Genomic DNA, 17438 nt, shown 5'->3' on the forward strand with positions numbered 1-17438 from the left:
TCTCTTTCAGTCTATGGTCAGGTTTGCAGCTGCAGGAAAGGTGCTCTGGATCAACAGAACGTCTCTTCAGAGCAGGTGCATTGTTCAGCTGTGGGTGTGACACTTGTCTGTTTTTGAAATAAATCTCCAAGGAGGATCTGGTCTATGGTTATTGTGTAAAGTCGTAGAGTTGTATATGAAAATTCATTTATCTAGCTGATGTGTAGCACTTAATGTATGCTTCTTGAAGATGAAAATTCTATGCATTTCCAAGAAATAGATTTTAACAGTACTTCAATGAAAATAATTTCCATGCAGAATTTATGTTTTACTACACACTTAATTATTTTCAGTTACAGCTGATCTTTTGGCAGACATGGCCATTGTAATTCTTTTTTTTTTCTTTTTTTAACCTTCAAGGTAAGGAAGTGTGTGATTAGGTCTGTGTTAAGGGGAAAAAAATCCTTATAACATGTGACAGCAGTTCCCATTTACTGAACTGGGAGGCCATACCAATCTGGATAAAAGGGCTGTATATTTTCATGTAAAGGCACTTCTTTAAGCCTGATCCTATTATCTATCCTACTATCTGAACATACTTAGGTACATACTGTGTGCTAGAAATGAGTTTTAAAATGGAAGCGTGCCTTTAAAATTGTGGGAGATAATACAAGAAGGAAGGTTTCAGAAGGTTGCATATCTACTTCATAGCTCTGTACAATGTTGTAGGCATCACCTGATGAATCTCAACTTTCTCCAGTGTACGGGACATCTATGTGATTTCTTCATGGCGTGCTAACTTGTGTCAGCATGTGGCAGAGATAATAGAAATCGTTTAAGTGCATCTTTTTCCTTTAATGTATCTGGTTTACTGTGTTTTCTAATGGCGAAAACATGGCTTTTGTTACTACCATCTATATAAAAGTTACTGGAAATTAAATTTTAATGCATTGAGAAATCTAGGGTTACTACAACAATCTTAATTTCAAAACAGAGAAGGAAGTAAACTGCATACATACCTAAACATTAGTAAGCAAAGCTGTAAAACTTTAATTGAAAAAAAAAGTTACAGCATTCTTCAAATAGAATTCTTGCCACAGAAAACTTTATTCTGAAATGTCAACTCAAAAGTAGTTTTTGTTATGATCCTGGCAGATCAGAAAACTAAAACCGATTAATATCAACATTTTTCCTGTGTCACTTTTTAACAAAACCATACTTTTCAGCAAGGTAAAACTTTTTAATGTCAAGAACTATCTCCTCTTCCTGCTTTTATTAAAGAGGAATTTTTTTTTGTCAGGGCTAACTCATTTATCTAATTTTAGCTGTTAAACTGTCACAGTGGTTTTACTAAGGTAGGAGAACTTCTGAATATACAGGAGCATACAGACAATAAGCTTTGTATAAGCCTGAGCAGTGTATCAGTGAATTGCCGTTTCTTTGGGAAAACCATTTATATTCTTCGTTAGAGTAGAGTGGGCTTCATATCAGTTTCTGCGTTTGTGGTGTGCTTTGTGCCATCTATGTCAAGCACCAGCAGAAATCATCCTCCTTAATAAAACGTAACTATGTATCTGTTACAACATCTATTCCTTGTATATAAACTTACAGATTTTTTTTTTTTAAGCAGATTATTTCAAGATTATCAAGATAAGTGATAAAGTGATTATGGTGATGTAGCTGTGCAAAGTTTTTTGTGTTAAATGCAAACAGACAGGAATTGATATTACTATTTCAACATAAAAAACCCTATATATATGTAGCTTGCAGAAGCTATTTTAAATATTTATTGCACATATTTCAGAGCAGATGAGAGAAAAGCTTTCGTTGTGACTATCCGTGCTGCCCCAGCTAGTGTTGCCTAGGCTTTGGAGCAGGTAGCATAGAGTGGAACGTGGATGCCTGTTAACAGTGGAACTTTCTGTTTCCCTAGACATACTGGCTTTTTCCTGTGAAAAGTCTTTTTGTAGATCCAATTTAGATGGGTCTCTTCCAGATAACTGAACCGCCCCACAACAACAGTAATTGTCTGGAAATCCTGTGAATATGAGTAGATCAGCTCTGTAACATATTCAGCCCTTGTGAGAAGTGCTGGATCAGCAGTTTATGTGCTGAATCAGGGATGTGCTGTTGGCAATAGAAAGCTCAGAGCTGGGGCTCACCCTGCCCATGAGCCTCTTGTGCACATGTGCAAAGGGCTGTCAATATGTGTATGTATGGCACCAAGCTTACTGTAACATGCGTATGTGTTGGTGCATTTCCTTCCCACATTGTACTTGGGAAAGAGACATGCTAAGGGTAAGCTGCTTGGCCCCAGTCTGGCCACCTTCTTTCCCAGCACATCTCACGTGTGTAGAGCTACCTTTGGGGCAAATAACTCCAGTGGAAGAGAGCTCTTCTTGGTCACTGTCCTTCCCAGGGACCTGTGGGGAAAGTACATCATCCTGTAAAGGGCCATAGAAGAAGGTCCTGTAAGAATGCTTTATGTGAGGACAAGCTGTGCACTGGGTGACTGCACTGGCAGGTAACAAGTGTTATGTCAAATACGGCTTGAGAGCTCCCATGCTGCACACTTTACCTGTGTGTAAATGGTAAATCCAGCTTGTTAAGGATGTACCATGTTTATGCAGAGGCACCTACTGCTCGTGTGCATGGCTGTGTTAAGGGCTTGGTAGGCACAGTTATGATAACACTTCTTAATGGTTGTTTGTTGTTCAATCGTTTTGACAGCTGCTTCTTTCTATACTGCTGTATAATACTAATGGCTTCTGGCTTTTAAGGTGTTGCTGTGAACCACAGGTGTCAAGAAAGGTATAACAAATACTTAACTTAAACCTAAGTATAATTATTTATCTCAGCTCTTGGAAGCTGCTTTTCATGGATATCCGTGGTTCCATCTACAGCATCTCCACAGGTAGTTTGATGTGTGTTGTCAACCCAATGTAGGCGTTTCGTTCTGCCTTCCTGCTGTATCTGTGTCATTTCCCACGAAGCACACACTCTGTGGAAATTCCATTTTAAAAATTGAATTTCTGCTGTTCCCTTTGCAGGAATGATGCTTCTGAAGGCTGTAGATCTTTTGTAGATCTTTAAATACAAGTCAGCTGTAGCAGTGAGGAAACTGTAGTAACTGCTGATGTACGCTTGGATTTCTTCGTGTACTCAGCGAGGTCCCAGATGCTTTCTTTACTCAGTGGCAGGTAGATAATTGCACGCAGGTTTTAGGTTTGCTTTCTGATAAAATAGGTATGTGAACACTTTATCTAACTGTCAGGTATTTCAGTCTCTGCAGTCTTTGCATATTTATATTAAATAGTTCGAAGTGTCTACATTATCATTGCAAAACCCTCAAAACAAGATTTGAGATGGAAGTGGAGCCTCACAGAGGTTCACATCAGCTTCACAAGGATAAATGCGAGCACCAGAACCAAGACAATAAGCAGAAAATTGAGTAGCAGGTTGAGACCTCTGTTGTTAGCAAGATCCATAACGTGCATCAGTCTGCCCTCTTGTGCTTGCAGCAGACTCTTGATTGTAGCTTTGGGTGGCTCCTTCAGTAGCAGCAATGTAGATTCACATGAACTTCATTGAGTCCTCAGCTGTTTACCTGTTTTTAGTTTCTGCCACTTAAGAAAAAACGTTTGTTTACAATAACTAAATTTTTTCCCCCAGAAAAGGAATCTGGATGCTCCTACAAGCCTTTTTTTCCAAATACCTTAAAAATAAAATAAAAAAATAATAGCAGAGTTAATGATAGCTTTTATTTCACTACTGAAGAACTTCTGAACTGATTAATGGAGAAAGGACTTGAATTTTTTAAAGCTTGGGTCTTTATTTACTTTTTTTAATGTGTATGGTACTTCTCAAGGCCATTTGATTTTCAAAGAAATGGCTATTTTCAACACACTTTCAGCAGAGATTGTTGAAAATTTACTTTTAGAAAACCTCTGTAGGTACAAAAATAAAAACAAACAACTCTCTCATGTGGGCAAAATGTGCTTCTAACAGGAGTGTTTCCTGCCCTTCTAGGGTTTGGCATCATGCAGCTTGGTAGGTAGCGTTTTGCTGGCAATGTGCTATGTAGGATTCATTGCAGCTTTGCAAATGCCTTATTAAGACTCTAGATTGGGCTGGCAGAAGATGCATCTGCAGTGCTTTTAATAGCACATACGCAATAGCTTGTTTTAAGATAGTATTAACAACTTAGCAATTGTGGTTTATATATAGAAATGTAGATATATAAATGAAAGAAACAAATAGGACCACTCAGCCCTAACAGTGAAATGTTGCCAAAACTTCTTTTTAATAACCAGCTAAGTTTTTAGGGAAGATCACAAGAGGGCAGTGTTTTATATTTTATACGAAAATGGAACTTTTGGTGTTTTTTATCTTGGAAGAAATATAATGGGCTTATAAAGCAATCAGTTTAATTAAACTAACTGTCACATATTACAATAAATCCTGTGCGTATTTTAAATAATTTAAATTACTAGGGTTCTTATTGAGATGAGCATAAGTTTTTTAAAGGAATCTGTATAATTGTTGTTCTCAGTCCTTGCAATGAACAAGAGGTGTTCACTCATCTCCTTCCATAACCAAAAAAGATTTTTTCTTTTTTTTAGTTTTTAATTTTTAACATCTAGGTCAAAGCTAAAAGGTTAAATGAAAGATATATGTGAATCCTGTAGGACTTCACAAATATTTCCAGTTGTATTCTGACTGACAGAGACTATTTATTAATAGACGTACATAGGTATCTGGTCTGTAATCTATGGGATATTGGTATGCTTCCAGATATGACTAAGAATACTATCTAAATTAACGTGTTCATCACTCAGCTCTAATTCTGGCAGAATATATAGGTAAAGTCAGATATGCACACTCGTGCTGAGATGTACATGATTATAGTTCTGTGTGTATTTGTAGCAAAACTTACGTAGAAGTTCTGTATGCTGTGGGGCCAAACATTTTGTGCATGTTTTGTGAAAAATTTTATTAAGCCTGTTTTACACTAGTCTTTCCAGTGAGTGGTTCAGTTCTACTAGCATGGGCAGTTGTTGCTAAATTGGTGCAGAAAAGTTAATAAAGAAATGCAAGTACTTGCTGTCCTCTAAAGTGCCTTACTGACTAGTCTTGATCAGAACAAAATTTCTAATTCTGAAATGGGTAGTGTCTTTACCTAGAGAAAAATGGGTAGATTCATCAATATCTGCTGAAGAACTGGCTGAGGAGACATCATCTTTAAAACCATCATATTCTTGTTCCTGATTAAGCTCTTTCCCAGTGTATAATTGCCACAGAAGTTCATGTCATTTCTTTTTTTTTGGCGGGAAAGAGTAATACCAGATTGTTGCCTGCTTAGCTGTGTATTAGTGTGTAAAATGAACGTAGCAAAAAGACATATAGCCTTGAGTGGACTGGAACAGAGAAATGAGAACTTAATCCATGCTGCATGCTGTGTTTGGAATTTTTATTACGGCTCATAAAAGTAGTGAACTTTTTGATTTACACTTTCCTAAAAATCATTAGGAACACTTATGTGCACTAGTTGGTGAGTGTAAATTAAGTATGTGTAAGTGATCTGGACACTGTGAAATAGGCAAGACTACTATTGAAAATCAAACCAGAGTAAACGGAGGTATAAAGTATCAGAAAGCTGTCTGATGGCTAGCTCTTTTCACATAACTTTAATAAGTAGATGATAGAAGGGATGCTTCTTTCTAGATGGAATTGTATTTAAGTATCTTATTTTATGCATTAAAATATTTTCAAGCAGTCATTTTAATAACTAAAAATACAGTAGATGTTAGTTTTAAAGCCTATATAAGTATACAAAGAAGAATGAATGTACTATGTACAAAACGTTTTATTTTTTTAACCTCTGGGTTCAGTTGACATTTAGTGATATAGAGGATGGTAGGTAACAGTTTTTCTGATCAGCAGAACCCTGAGACATGTGAAGCATACAGTACATGCAATTTATCTGCATTGCTGTAAAATAACAGTAGGGCTTCCAGTTTATATATGCTTTGGTTTTGTCATTGTTTGTTTATTTTTTTAAAAAATAATAATTCCTTTTCAGGTACATAAGAAGAAAGTGGTGGATTTATTTTTATGTGGAGGGTGTTTATATTATTTAGCAATGTTTTACTTTGACTTCTGTATATTACTGGCTTGTGAAACCTGTAATCCCAACATGTCTTCAGAATGAGTGTTGGTACTTCACTCTCAACACCTTTTTTTCTTGAGGGAGTTTTCTGTACTGTAAAACTGCTGTCTATTTCCAACGGAAGTTTCTTGAAACACCTCCAAAGCAAAGTAAACTGGAAACCCAATCCATCACAAAAATATAGATTTTCTCTACAGAAGTGCACTGTGTGTGTAGCTTTTCTTAAGAAGAAGAATTAATAGGGAAAGTGCGCTTACTAAAATCTCATGCATTTGTGAGAGTGGTCAGAATGCATGAAATGGAAATTCAGATTTACATTGACGGTTCGAATCACCAGTAGTATTCTTACACTAACTTGCAAAGAGAGGTATGTGTTGCCAATTTCATTGGTGTTTGCCCTAATCCTCATACAGGTGTTAACTAATTTCCTTTAGTGATTAACCTTATTTCAGAGGTCTGGTCTCAGCATGTCTATTCGCCAGGCATAGATGCCTGTTTAAAAATAGATGTCTGTTTGACCTCTGTCTATGGATTCTTCAGCTCTCTTTAAATTTGAAAACTGTATAAAGTTTCTAGGAATTTAGCTTAATACCAGCAACACGTGGGAGAGTTTGAAGTCTACTGCTTGGTCTTGTTACTGACAGCTGCTGGAGTAGAAACTTCATCTTTTATGTGTATAGACTATGGTTTACATGTTGGAAAGGTATTTCTGCAATGCTTTCCCTCCTGTGCATAATGGTATGTATAATTTATTTTAGGAAAGTACTTGCTTGATCTCTAACGGGGATTTGCAGCTGAGGGTGGTGCTGTTACTTGCATTTGTATGATACGCTTCAACCACAGTGACCTAAACCTCTTTCTTTACTGTATCAGATAAAGGCCACCTCGTGAGACAATGGCAAATAGCAAGTTTTCTGTAGTTTTAAACTAAGGAGATTATTGCATACGTTACAGCAGGCAATAATAAAGTTGTCTCAAGCCAAATAGTAAGAACTCTGAGAATTATTTTTGAGTTGTGCCAATTCTCATATTGGTTAAATGGCTATAGAAAATTAAATCTTTGATACCAGGGTGTTGGTGTCAATTTTTCTGCAAAACATAGTGAAAAAACTTTCCAGACATCAGTTCTGTAAGGACATATCTAGTGAAAAATACTGTAAATGAAGTTGCCTTTTCAGATTCAAGCTTTGTGTGTATATATACACACACATATATATACATCTTTTATTTTTATACATACATATTTATATATAAGATCCCTTAAATAGGGAAAAAGCATATGAAATTGTTTTTATTTATGGGTTACAAGGCATTTTTTGTTTCTCATATTCCCTTAAAAGCACTGAAACAATCTGAGTGCTTTCAGTTGATAATGCAGAGATGCAGCACCTTGAAGTAAGCAGAGCAGAAATTTTCCTGGGATGTGTTGAGGGCTGTGTGCCTGTAGCTCTTCTCTGGGTGGACATGGGCCAAATTTACAACCTCTCCAAGGGCTTAAGGATTTCCAGAGAAATTAAAAAAACACTCAGACCCCCAAAAGGAAGTTGCTGTTCATGTGATCTAGCTAAAACTTTGAGGAACTTAACAACTCCACGAAGAGGCAGTACTTTACCCCATTCTGAAAAGACATCTCAACTGAGACAGACAAATTAGGTCATGCACAGCTTTGTAACAACAGGCTCTAAACACTGTTCTGCACAGAAGAGTGTGTTTTTAATACATGTAGTAGGTAGTAAGAGAATAGTGCGATGGTTGGCATACAGCTCTAGTCCAAGTGCTAGCCCCTCTCACAAGATCCTTGCATTGGGAGTTGCGGGTGTAGGCTTCTCTTCCCTCTTCCCTTTCTTAGAGGACAGTGCAGAGAAGTGCTGGAACTTCAGAGGAGCATCACAATGATACAGATCAGCAAGAGGCAAATTAAAATCAGGCAGAAATTCACAAAGAGCTCTTGGAGCCTTTGGCGTGCTTGTGGGTTGACCTCAATAGTTGAGGCTCTCCTCAGGGCAGAGCGGGTTATGTATTGGACCTTCTCCATGGCAACAAGAAAGCAGAGGGCACAAATCAGAGGTTTAGGAGTGCAGGAAGGAAGAGAAGTTGTCAGGAACAGTGCAAAGTGCCTATTATCTTCTCTTTTTGTTTTAGACAGCCTTTGTGGAGCTGGGAAAGCAGGAAAGTGAAGAGTTAGAAATGCAGAAGTGTTTTGATGAGTGCAAATGGAGATTGTTTTAAAGTTCTGAAAAGCCTGAAATAAACAGATTGCCTTTACAGTGTTTTTACTTCAAAACAGGGTTTTTAAAATTTTGCTTTTCACGTTTGTTTGTGCTGTATTGTGCTTCTCCTCCTGAAGGCTACCAGGCACCTGCTTCATAGCAGTGGTGAGGAATTGTAAACTGGAAATTGTGGATATGTGGGTTTTACCCAGATCATTGCTTTAGATCTTAATCTCTCTATCCTTTCCAGTCTGTGAAAAGGCCATGGCTGATTTCCTCCCACTCCCCCACACTTTATTTGTTAAAGCACATGTGAAAGCCTGACGACAGGGCTAGAGTCACAGACCTTTCAGCCAGGAGATCTGGATATTACTGGTGGCTATTATTGACCTGGGCAGGTAATATGACTTACCAACACATTATTCTGGAAGGGAGGAAAAGAAATCTTGTTGAAGCATTTCCATCCAAGTAAAAAGTTCTTTATGGTGCGTAATTAAAAGTTAATGCATCACTGTTATAGGGATTTTTTTAGTAGTATATTTCTTAACAGACAAAACAGAGTAAGGACTACATTTTTTTTTTTTTTACAGGTGTAGTACAATGTGTTACAAAACGTAGGTGCAAAGGCAGAGGACTGCTATGAGGAGCAAAATAAAGCATGTATGTAACTTTGTCCCTTAAGTGAGTGTTTTATTTCAAGTATATTTTTGCCCTTTATAGTGGCAGTTGGAAGCACAGGGTGTAAGTTGTCTTAAAACTGCCAATAAGTAGTTGTGGTGTAAAATCTTCCTGTACAAACCTTCCATGGCAAGAGACTGGCTTTGATATACGCTTGCTTAGTTCATAGCGAGGTGGACTCTGTAAGTGCTACTGCAAAGTGAAAAACTGGTTTTCAAGATTATGGTGATGTATGCATCTCTAACTTTACTCCTAAAACTGCACTTGCCCTTAAAAGATTTCTGAATATATCTTGTGATCGTATCTTTCAAAGAAGGCCTCTCCTTGTCATCTCCCTTCCTTTTTTTTTTTTGAGGGACAATAAATGAAATTCCTGTCTACCCATGTATGCCACATAAAGGAAACCATTGCTTAGATATCTGCTGCCCAAATTAACGTGATAATCCTGACTCAGAGGTGCTTTATTGTCCATGAATTTGTCTTTCGATGTGGCTAAAATGGAAAAACCTTAAAATGAGACAGCAGTGTCTTTCAGATTCTTTTTTTTTTAGTCCCTCTATGTTAGGCTATACAGTCAAATGGTACTGTATGAGCAGAATACATGCGCTTCCAGTGCCCGTGTTGGTATTTAAAGAGACTTTCTGATGAAACCAGATTACACGTGGGTATTTTAATATCTTGAGAGGATTCTATGCAATGACATTGCCTCCTAAAATTGAACTTCAGATTTTATGATGTTTTGAGCTATAGTTGATCCTTTAACTTACTTGCAAATAAAACACCAGGAACTTACTTTCATAGTTACTATAATTTTTCAGCTTGCTTTGACTTCATGCTGTACCTGTTTTCAGCTGTTTAAGCAGTTAAAGTGCTTGCCAAATTAGCTCTTTGCTGGTCACTGTCTGCCCCAAGGGCAGCAAAAGCAAGACGTGGACAGGAATTCTGACGTGACTTGGCTGAAGACACATTCGTTCTCCCAGCTCAGTGCAGGCTGGATTGCATTAGGCTGTTTATCCTCTTCTAGACAAGGCATGGTAGATGAACCACTAGTGGATTTACACTAGTACAGAAAAGTTTGTGTAACTAGCATGTGTGACAGTGCACAGAGAACAGTATTTCCTGCCGATTACATCATCACAACTTGTTATGCCTTTTTTGTTTGTGGTGGTTTTTGTTTGGTATTTTTTTTTTTAATGCAGCGTATATGCAACCTGTGGTCTTCGGGCTGTGTGTGACCTGCTACAGCAATGTATCTTATCTTTTTCCTGGCTGCTGTATTTCTTGGCGCCCTCAGAAGGATTAGAACAGCACAAGTTTTTACCTGCGTGTATGCACGAGTTCATTTCTGTGTGCTGCGTTAGATTTAACTGCACACAATGGTAGCACCTGCACTGCTGTGTTGTTGCATGTGTTCCACTTGCGTGACTCGGGGCAAGGACCAGGGGCTTTGAAGTGCTTCCGTAAAAGGCAATATTAGCTAGTTGGGCATGACAGATGCAAGGCCACCACAGGTGACAAGGGACCATGAGATCTCTTAAGGAGATTTAAAAAAAAAAAAAAAAAATCATTTTTGCCTTTGGAATGAGTGAGGGGTGTTGCTGAGGGAGCAGGCAATAGGTCAGAAGGCTCAGCTTCACACTGGTATTAGCTGTTTGAACATACATTTCCAGACAGGTGATAAGAAAGGATCTTAAAAAAAGGAAGGTAGTGTAAGTTAAAATGTATACCTCATAGTTAGAAAACAGCGTGGAGAAGGGATACGAAAAGGTCAAAATAGAGTAACTTAGTTTTCTTGATTTAAAAGCTCATATGGAATTAGAAATTTTTAAAACACCTTCATGTTGTTTTACCTGCTAAGCCTGTCTGTGGGAGAAGTTTCCTTATAAGCAAAGAAAGCAAATTCTGTGTCTGTGTTTCAACAAGTTTGTCTTTACAAGTGCATGGCTTCAACTAATAAACACGTACCTTGCTCATTAATCCTCCATGGTGCTGTCACCCACCTAAAGTGTGCATAAAGAGAAACTGATTCAGTAACACAGCTGCATATGGATGGCTATCAAGGTCAAAATGGACAGCCTGAAAAATAATTACACTGAAATGAAAGCTGATCATTGCCACAAATAGGAGCTGCTCTCTGCTGTTTAGTCCCCTGTCTGTGTTTTAGGTCAATATTATGCATGCACACACCACTTTCTGAAAGGAAAGTGCAGCAAAAGGGCAAACTGTATTTGACATTTTTTTAAAGTCAAACAGCATTACTCATGCATTAGAAGACCAAGTATTGCACAAGAGAAACTGCTGGTTTCATTGCTATGCAGTTGTATGTTTAGTCCAGTGTTGCAGATGGACGTGAAAGGCTCGTCTTATGCACAGCATGAATCTGCAGGAAGAGGTCATGTGGCTGACCCCATATGTAAGTATGTAGGGGATCCCCTACACCTGGTGCCTTAGAATGAGTCACTGATCACAATTATTGCTACCTTCTTCACTGACATGAGACTGTTTCCCTGATTTGTATTAGGTTATTTTTATCTCTGTTCCTGGATGTCCTTCACAATGAGAGGAGGTATGTTACCAAAGCGAAAATTGTGGCCCATGCTCGTTCCTCATGCAACTGCATTGACTCCATTGAAGTCACACGGGATAAATTTGGCTCCTTTGGAAATGCCACAGCAATTTTAGATACAGCCTGTTTCCTGTCATATGTGTACTAAATGCAGCAGTGATATCAGTGGAATAGAAGAGGTTTGACAAATTTGATTTGTTGCTGTCCCATACAACCAAGTGAAGCCCTGAAAAGGCATTGTTAAGAAGTAATATTGCATAAGTCTCTTGCATAGATTTTCACAATGAGATGTCCCAAAACCTCAGTAATTCAGTTTCATCCATTGAAAATAAATGTCTTAATAACCATAAACAGAGTGAATGCAAAAAGTCCCATCAAGTTATGTGATCCTTGTAGTAGTACATGTTTAGAACTGTTACTAAAAAGTACCTGGCCTAAGAAATTCCTATAGCTGTTGTGTGAGCAGTATGATACTCCAAGGCAGGCAGAGGCATTCTCTGCATGTTCAGAGGAGATTTAAATTTTAAAGATTTGTGCATGCAGTGCCAGAGCAAAATAGAACCCTGTATGAGGACTAAATGCTGTGAGTCGAAGTGGACCTGGAGCCTTGTATTACAGTTGTCTGTGGATTCTGTGGCCCCCAGAGAAGACATTGGCATTTTAAAGCTCTGCCTATGCTGCAGTTGATATGTAGTTTTGTTATCTTCTCTGGCTGTCCTGTGTTAATGTATATATCTTATTCCAAGTTTTATTGCTTTGTTTTGAACCCTGCTGTAAAATACCTCCTCATCCACAGTGTGGAGTCACTGCAGTTGAGACCTCCAAGCCTGAAAAATCTTCTTTTTTGTGTGAGGAAGATGAGGGATGAGAAGGGAGTAAAGAAGGAAGCGGTCAACTAACTCTAGAGACCTCTAGAGGGTCTCGCTACTGTCAATTTAGTTCAGTAAGTAAAAGTTTTCAGTGATAAAACAGAACTTGCTTACAGGTTTTCAAGTACAGAAGCGATTTATAAAGGTATGTCATAACTTTTAATTTTTGTTCTTTTTACAAAAAAATACACAGCATGGAGGTGACTTGCTTAGGATTTACAACAGCAGCTGAATTTTGTATTTACCTATGCTAGTGGTGCTGAATACTGTTGCTTATTCTGATTCTAGGCTGGGGAGTTGTACTAGGCAGTTGTGTCAGTGAAGAAGGGTGTTAAGGATATTAGCCAATTCAACAGACTGCAGAAAAAGGAAAGTTGGTTGTTTTTTTTTTTTCCTTAAGAAGAAGAAAGTATAAAAGGGGAAGGAAAGGGCTGGACATTGAAAACAAAGATTAGGATGGGTGAAGGCAAGAATGCAGACAATAGCATAGGAGAGGACAGATTGAGGGAGGAAAGTAGAAGAAAAGGAGCAGGGGAAGAGAGAGTGTGGAAAAAGAGCAAGGAATTGCGCAAGGGGAAAGAGAAAACTGCAGCTGGAGCACATCAAGTCATTGAGAAGAGCTAGAGACTGACTCATGGCATATAATGTAATTTTTTTCAATTGCATACAGAAAACATTTCCTTGGGATGGGGGAAGAAGCAGCAATTCAGCTCAGTGTTTGTAAAGTGCTGGTAACAGGAAAAGCAAACTAATTTTATCCTTCTGATGTTTTGTTTTAAAGTTTATTTTGTACTGAAGTGTCAGTGTTTTTCATGTGTTTGGGAGGGGATAGGGGAAGGCTCACACTTTAATTTAGATTCTCTTTTTTTTTTTCTCCCCCTCTTATTAATTCATTCCTCTTACAGTCTTGCCCAGATTTGTTCTCAGTGTTCTAGAAGCAAGATCTCCAGTAAGAGCCTCTACCTGTATTACAATTCTATGGGAATGTGAAAGGTGTAGATACCCAGAAATTACACTGATGAGGAGTTGAGCACAGTAGGCTTGACATTTTGGTTTTTGGAGGTTATCCACATACCTTGTGGATACCTGGACGATACCTGGACTTTCATCTGTGTGCTGGTCCGTTAGAGTAGCCTGAGAGCTGATGCTTTGGGCTACTACTGAACTCTGGGTAGAATTCCCTGCAGCTGCTGCAGACCTTGGGCAGGTGCTTCAGCCTCCATACTTATCTGTTCCCCTAATCAAAATAAGACTGTAATAAAAGGTAAATCATACCACCAGATGGTAAAAAGTATATAGTTAAGTAGTAACTTTGCCTTAGGAAATTAACTCCTTCCTCCACTGCACACACTAAGTACCTAACACCTTATAGTTTCAAGTTGGGTTTTAGGGTCTGGTGGTTTGTTTGTTTTGCTGCTTTATTAATAGGAAATGGGGTAAGTGCAATTTGAACTGAAGTAAAAATTGAAATATATCTAGCATGTATAAAAGGTAGAAGTGGATGGGGATGTTGCAAGTTGTGTTTTTAACAGCAACTCGGGACAATGACCTGGTATTGTTTGAAAGAAGAATATGGTACATAAATTGAACTTCTGAGAAGTACCTTGATGCCAGGAAAGTCCTCTTAAGCCATGTATCAATCTCTAGAAAGCAAAAGCAATCTTCCAGGTCTAAAGAGTCTCGTTAGTTCAGGGAACACAGCATTGATTCCCTGTGGGATTTTTTTTGTTTCTCCAGTTTGAGTATGTTGCCATTCCTAAATCAAATTACTCTTAAAGCAAATAAAAAACCTGTTCTTACAGCTCTGTGTCACCCATACATTTTTGTTTGCTGGTAGTCTGACAAAATCAGTGAAAATCACCCTTATGCTGTCTGATTACAAACTGATTTTAATGAGTTTTGTAGTATACAACGAGGACACTATATTCCCAACTTCTTTAGAGGATGAGAAATAAATGCAACTTCTTAAAATAGGGATGGGGTATATACCTAGATCTGAATCTCTCTAAATCCAGATAACATAAGAAATCAGAAGATTGTTATTTGCTATAAATTAAATGTAGTGTTTCATACCTGATTTGTAACGTTTGTCAACTGCTATGTGGCACATGCTTCTGTTGTGACTTTCAGCTGTTGTTACTGAGCTTTGAATGTCTGTGGCATAGGATGTTGCCAGTGTGGAATTTTTAGATTTAGCTTAACAGCTGAGCCACACTGTCATCTACTTTAAATTACCTAACTCTGTGATAGAATGGAATTCAGGTGAACGGGCATCTAATCTGCTATAGCTATGGGTGCATTCCAGTAAAGAGCTGCCTACAGCAGTTAGGTTTCTGTGTGTATGTTCGATCTGTGTGTGTATGCATAAACTCTGTCTTTTTAAAGGTGTGCGTATGCAGTGTATGTGTTAGGAGAGAGGGATTTTCTGCGTGATAGAATAAATAAATCCAAACTCCTCTCTTTACTTGAAAATACATTTTGAACTAACTTTAGCCATGGAAAAAATCTGTCTGTCTCAGAATCATCTTGCTCATTGTAAGCTTTGGTTCAAAGGCACTGTGAGGTCTGAAGTGCTGCTTCTTCCTGGTGGAAACAGCTTCTAGAGACCTTCATAACAGATTGTTTGCCGTATGAGTAACACGACGCCTGGACACTTCTAATACTTGCCTATTCGAAACTGGCACAAGGCTGCTGAGCACAAAACCAAGCACCTGCATGTACTTTTGCCTGATGCCTACCAATTGGTAATACAAAAAGGAATTAGGTGTGTCTGTTCGGTAACAGGGAAAACATGCATCATAAAACTAAGGTCTAGATTAAGTCTGTCTTTTCTAAAACCAGAACCTTAAGTATACATACGTAGTAAGGTATGAATTAATGGAGGGGGGGAACATGATTATAAGGAGGAGAAATTCATTAGAGAACTACATATTCAAGAGTCACGTTCCTTTTAAAAATATTTTTATGTCTAAATATTAAAATGGCCTTTATGTGACATGTTTCTGTTTGAGGTGCACTCTTTTTTTGCTTGCAGTGATTTTAAAACTGGGGTTGTAATTTCTTGTGGAGTGTGTATTCGCTTCCCTTAGTTGGAAATAAAGGGATTACTTTATGAATTTGAAATTCGGTTTATGATATTACAAATCCTAGCTAAATTATTTCTTTGTTATTAGAAGCATTCTAGTACGAGTTTGGCAGTTACAATGACTGCAGCAGGATAAAATAAACCTTTAAAGGAATTCACAGCAAAAATGCTATATGAATTATGTAGCTTGAAGAGCATTTTGAGTAACATGTAGAATTTCGGTTCTAGTACTGCTATCAACTGCTTAAATATTTTAATCAAGGGTACTTTTTCATCATACAGCAAAAAAAGGTTTGCTTTCTCAATGTGTTAGATCAGAAAAATGCTTTTCTGAGTTGAATGGTGAAAGAGCTTTACCTTTGCTAGGCTGCGGACAGGCAGCTTTGGGGAAACAAAAGTGTCCCTACAAAACTTTGAGTAAATTACTCTCCTTGTGGATTTTTTATTTAAAAAACCCCAAACAAACCCCAAAACAAAAAGCAAAGAAAATGTATTAAATTTAAAAGGAGGGAAAAAGGTCCGAGGAAAATGCTGAAAGCTTCTCACCTTCTTGTGTAATGCTGCCTGCATAAATCACCTACCCCAAGGACAGCTAGTGTCCCACTAGCATGTAGAAAAATCTGTTGCCTTTATTGTCCCTAAAATATGTCCCCCACAGCATTACAGTTTTGACTAAGAGCTGTAATGCCCACAGTTCCATATTTAAAAAAAAAAAAAAAAAATTACAGCCATCTGTTAATTTGAGTAGAAGAGCTTTTATAGAAAACTACAGCTACAGTGCCTTGGTGTAAGAATTAAAATTGTAGAAGAGATGTTCCTTACCTCTAGTGTGACTGCTGGTAAAGCACAGAGGAGCTTGCTGTGGGAAGTGTCTGTAGATCTTTGGCAACTTCTCTGTGACCAAGTTGTAGGAACAATTGAAGTAGGTTGAGGGGGAAAAAATAACAAAAGTTTCAGAGGCAGGACTCCTGATGTCATTCAGCAGCTCACAAGTTGTGATTGGTCCCATTTCTGCCTTCTGACACAGGCAGTTGCTCCTCTAAACTTGTTCGCAGCAGTAATATATTAAACGTGGGCAACAACTTCCCTCTTGTGAAGGGAACTGCGTGCCAGGGAGACCACCTGCGCAGCCACTGGATGAAGGAATCCAGGAAGCAGCACGCTTTGGTGGGGTGGCAAAGGGAGCTGCATGCTTACACCCTGCCTTTACTTAAACTGGAATGGAAATGTAAAAAGTAAATGGGAATTTGTTCAGGGAGCTGTTTTGGACATGTTACTTCCACTACAGCAAGGCTGCTTCATCATAAAAACCCTAAATCTTTACTGTGGGTGATCACATTTCCTATGGGCTTTTGACTCAAAGATTTTTCTTTTGTACAAGAGGTTTCTTAAACTGCACTTTCAGTATAGATAGTTTTGACAATTTGATTACACAGCTGGTATTCAGTTTACAGTGTATGATGTGTGTTTTCCAACATAATCTTTCTACTGACAATGCTTGAACTGAAGTAATTTCTCTGTATTTCAAGCCTCTTCCAACCTTTCAAGGTAATTTGTGGGTTAGAGGAATTTTTTTTCCCCAAATAAAATCCAGCATATATAAGTTCATATCCAAAATTTATCATTCCTATATAATTTGAAGTATTTACCTTTTCTTTAAAACACACACCCACACCACTTTTTTCCCCCTCCCTCTTTTTGTGGCTGGAAACTGTCCAAATGATTTTTGAGAATGTTCTGTTTGTTTGCATGGGAGTATCAGTTGGATGTTACTTTGCAGGTTATATATGTTATCCTGTGTTGGGAAGTGACAAATGAGACCACAGTGCATATACAGAGTAGGTTTCCTGCATCCAGGAAGTGGAGGATTTACTGGATGCGA

The 17438-nt window shown here is 38.1% G+C and overlaps 2 protein-coding genes across 5 annotated transcripts in view; one reads left to right on the forward strand and one right to left on the reverse strand.

The window, feature by feature from the left end:
• Nucleotides 1-17438, forward strand: part of CEP85L (centrosomal protein 85 like) — a 122486-nt gene that overhangs the window by 51235 nt on the left and 53813 nt on the right. The gene's annotated exons all lie outside the window — the stretch shown is intronic.
• On the reverse strand, nucleotides 1004-16557 carry PLN (phospholamban). Of its 4 annotated transcripts, XR_010372219.1 has the most exons (4): nucleotides 16379-16557; nucleotides 11002-11036; nucleotides 8705-8782; nucleotides 1004-3694 (listed from the first exon to the last, which is right to left on the reverse strand). XR_010372219.1 is itself a non-coding variant. In XM_064447400.1 (3 exons), the coding sequence occupies exon 3, from the start codon at nucleotides 8181-8183 to the stop codon at nucleotides 8025-8027; it is 159 nt and encodes a 52-aa protein (XP_064303470.1). In that variant the 5' UTR covers nucleotides 8184-8305; nucleotides 11002-11036; nucleotides 16379-16557; the 3' UTR covers nucleotides 3711-8024. The 4 variants fall into 4 exon arrangements, 1 of the variants encoding a protein (XP_064303470.1); XR_010372220.1 differs by lacking the exon at nucleotides 8705-8782 and having other exon boundaries at nucleotides 1004-3605; nucleotides 16379-16554; XR_010372218.1 differs by lacking the exon at nucleotides 8705-8782 and having other exon boundaries at nucleotides 16379-16540.

Source organism: Phalacrocorax carbo, chromosome 3, assembly GCF_963921805.1.
Source record: "Phalacrocorax carbo chromosome 3, bPhaCar2.1, whole genome shotgun sequence".
In the NCBI taxonomy this organism is placed as follows: domain Eukaryota; kingdom Metazoa; phylum Chordata; class Aves; order Suliformes; family Phalacrocoracidae; genus Phalacrocorax; species Phalacrocorax carbo.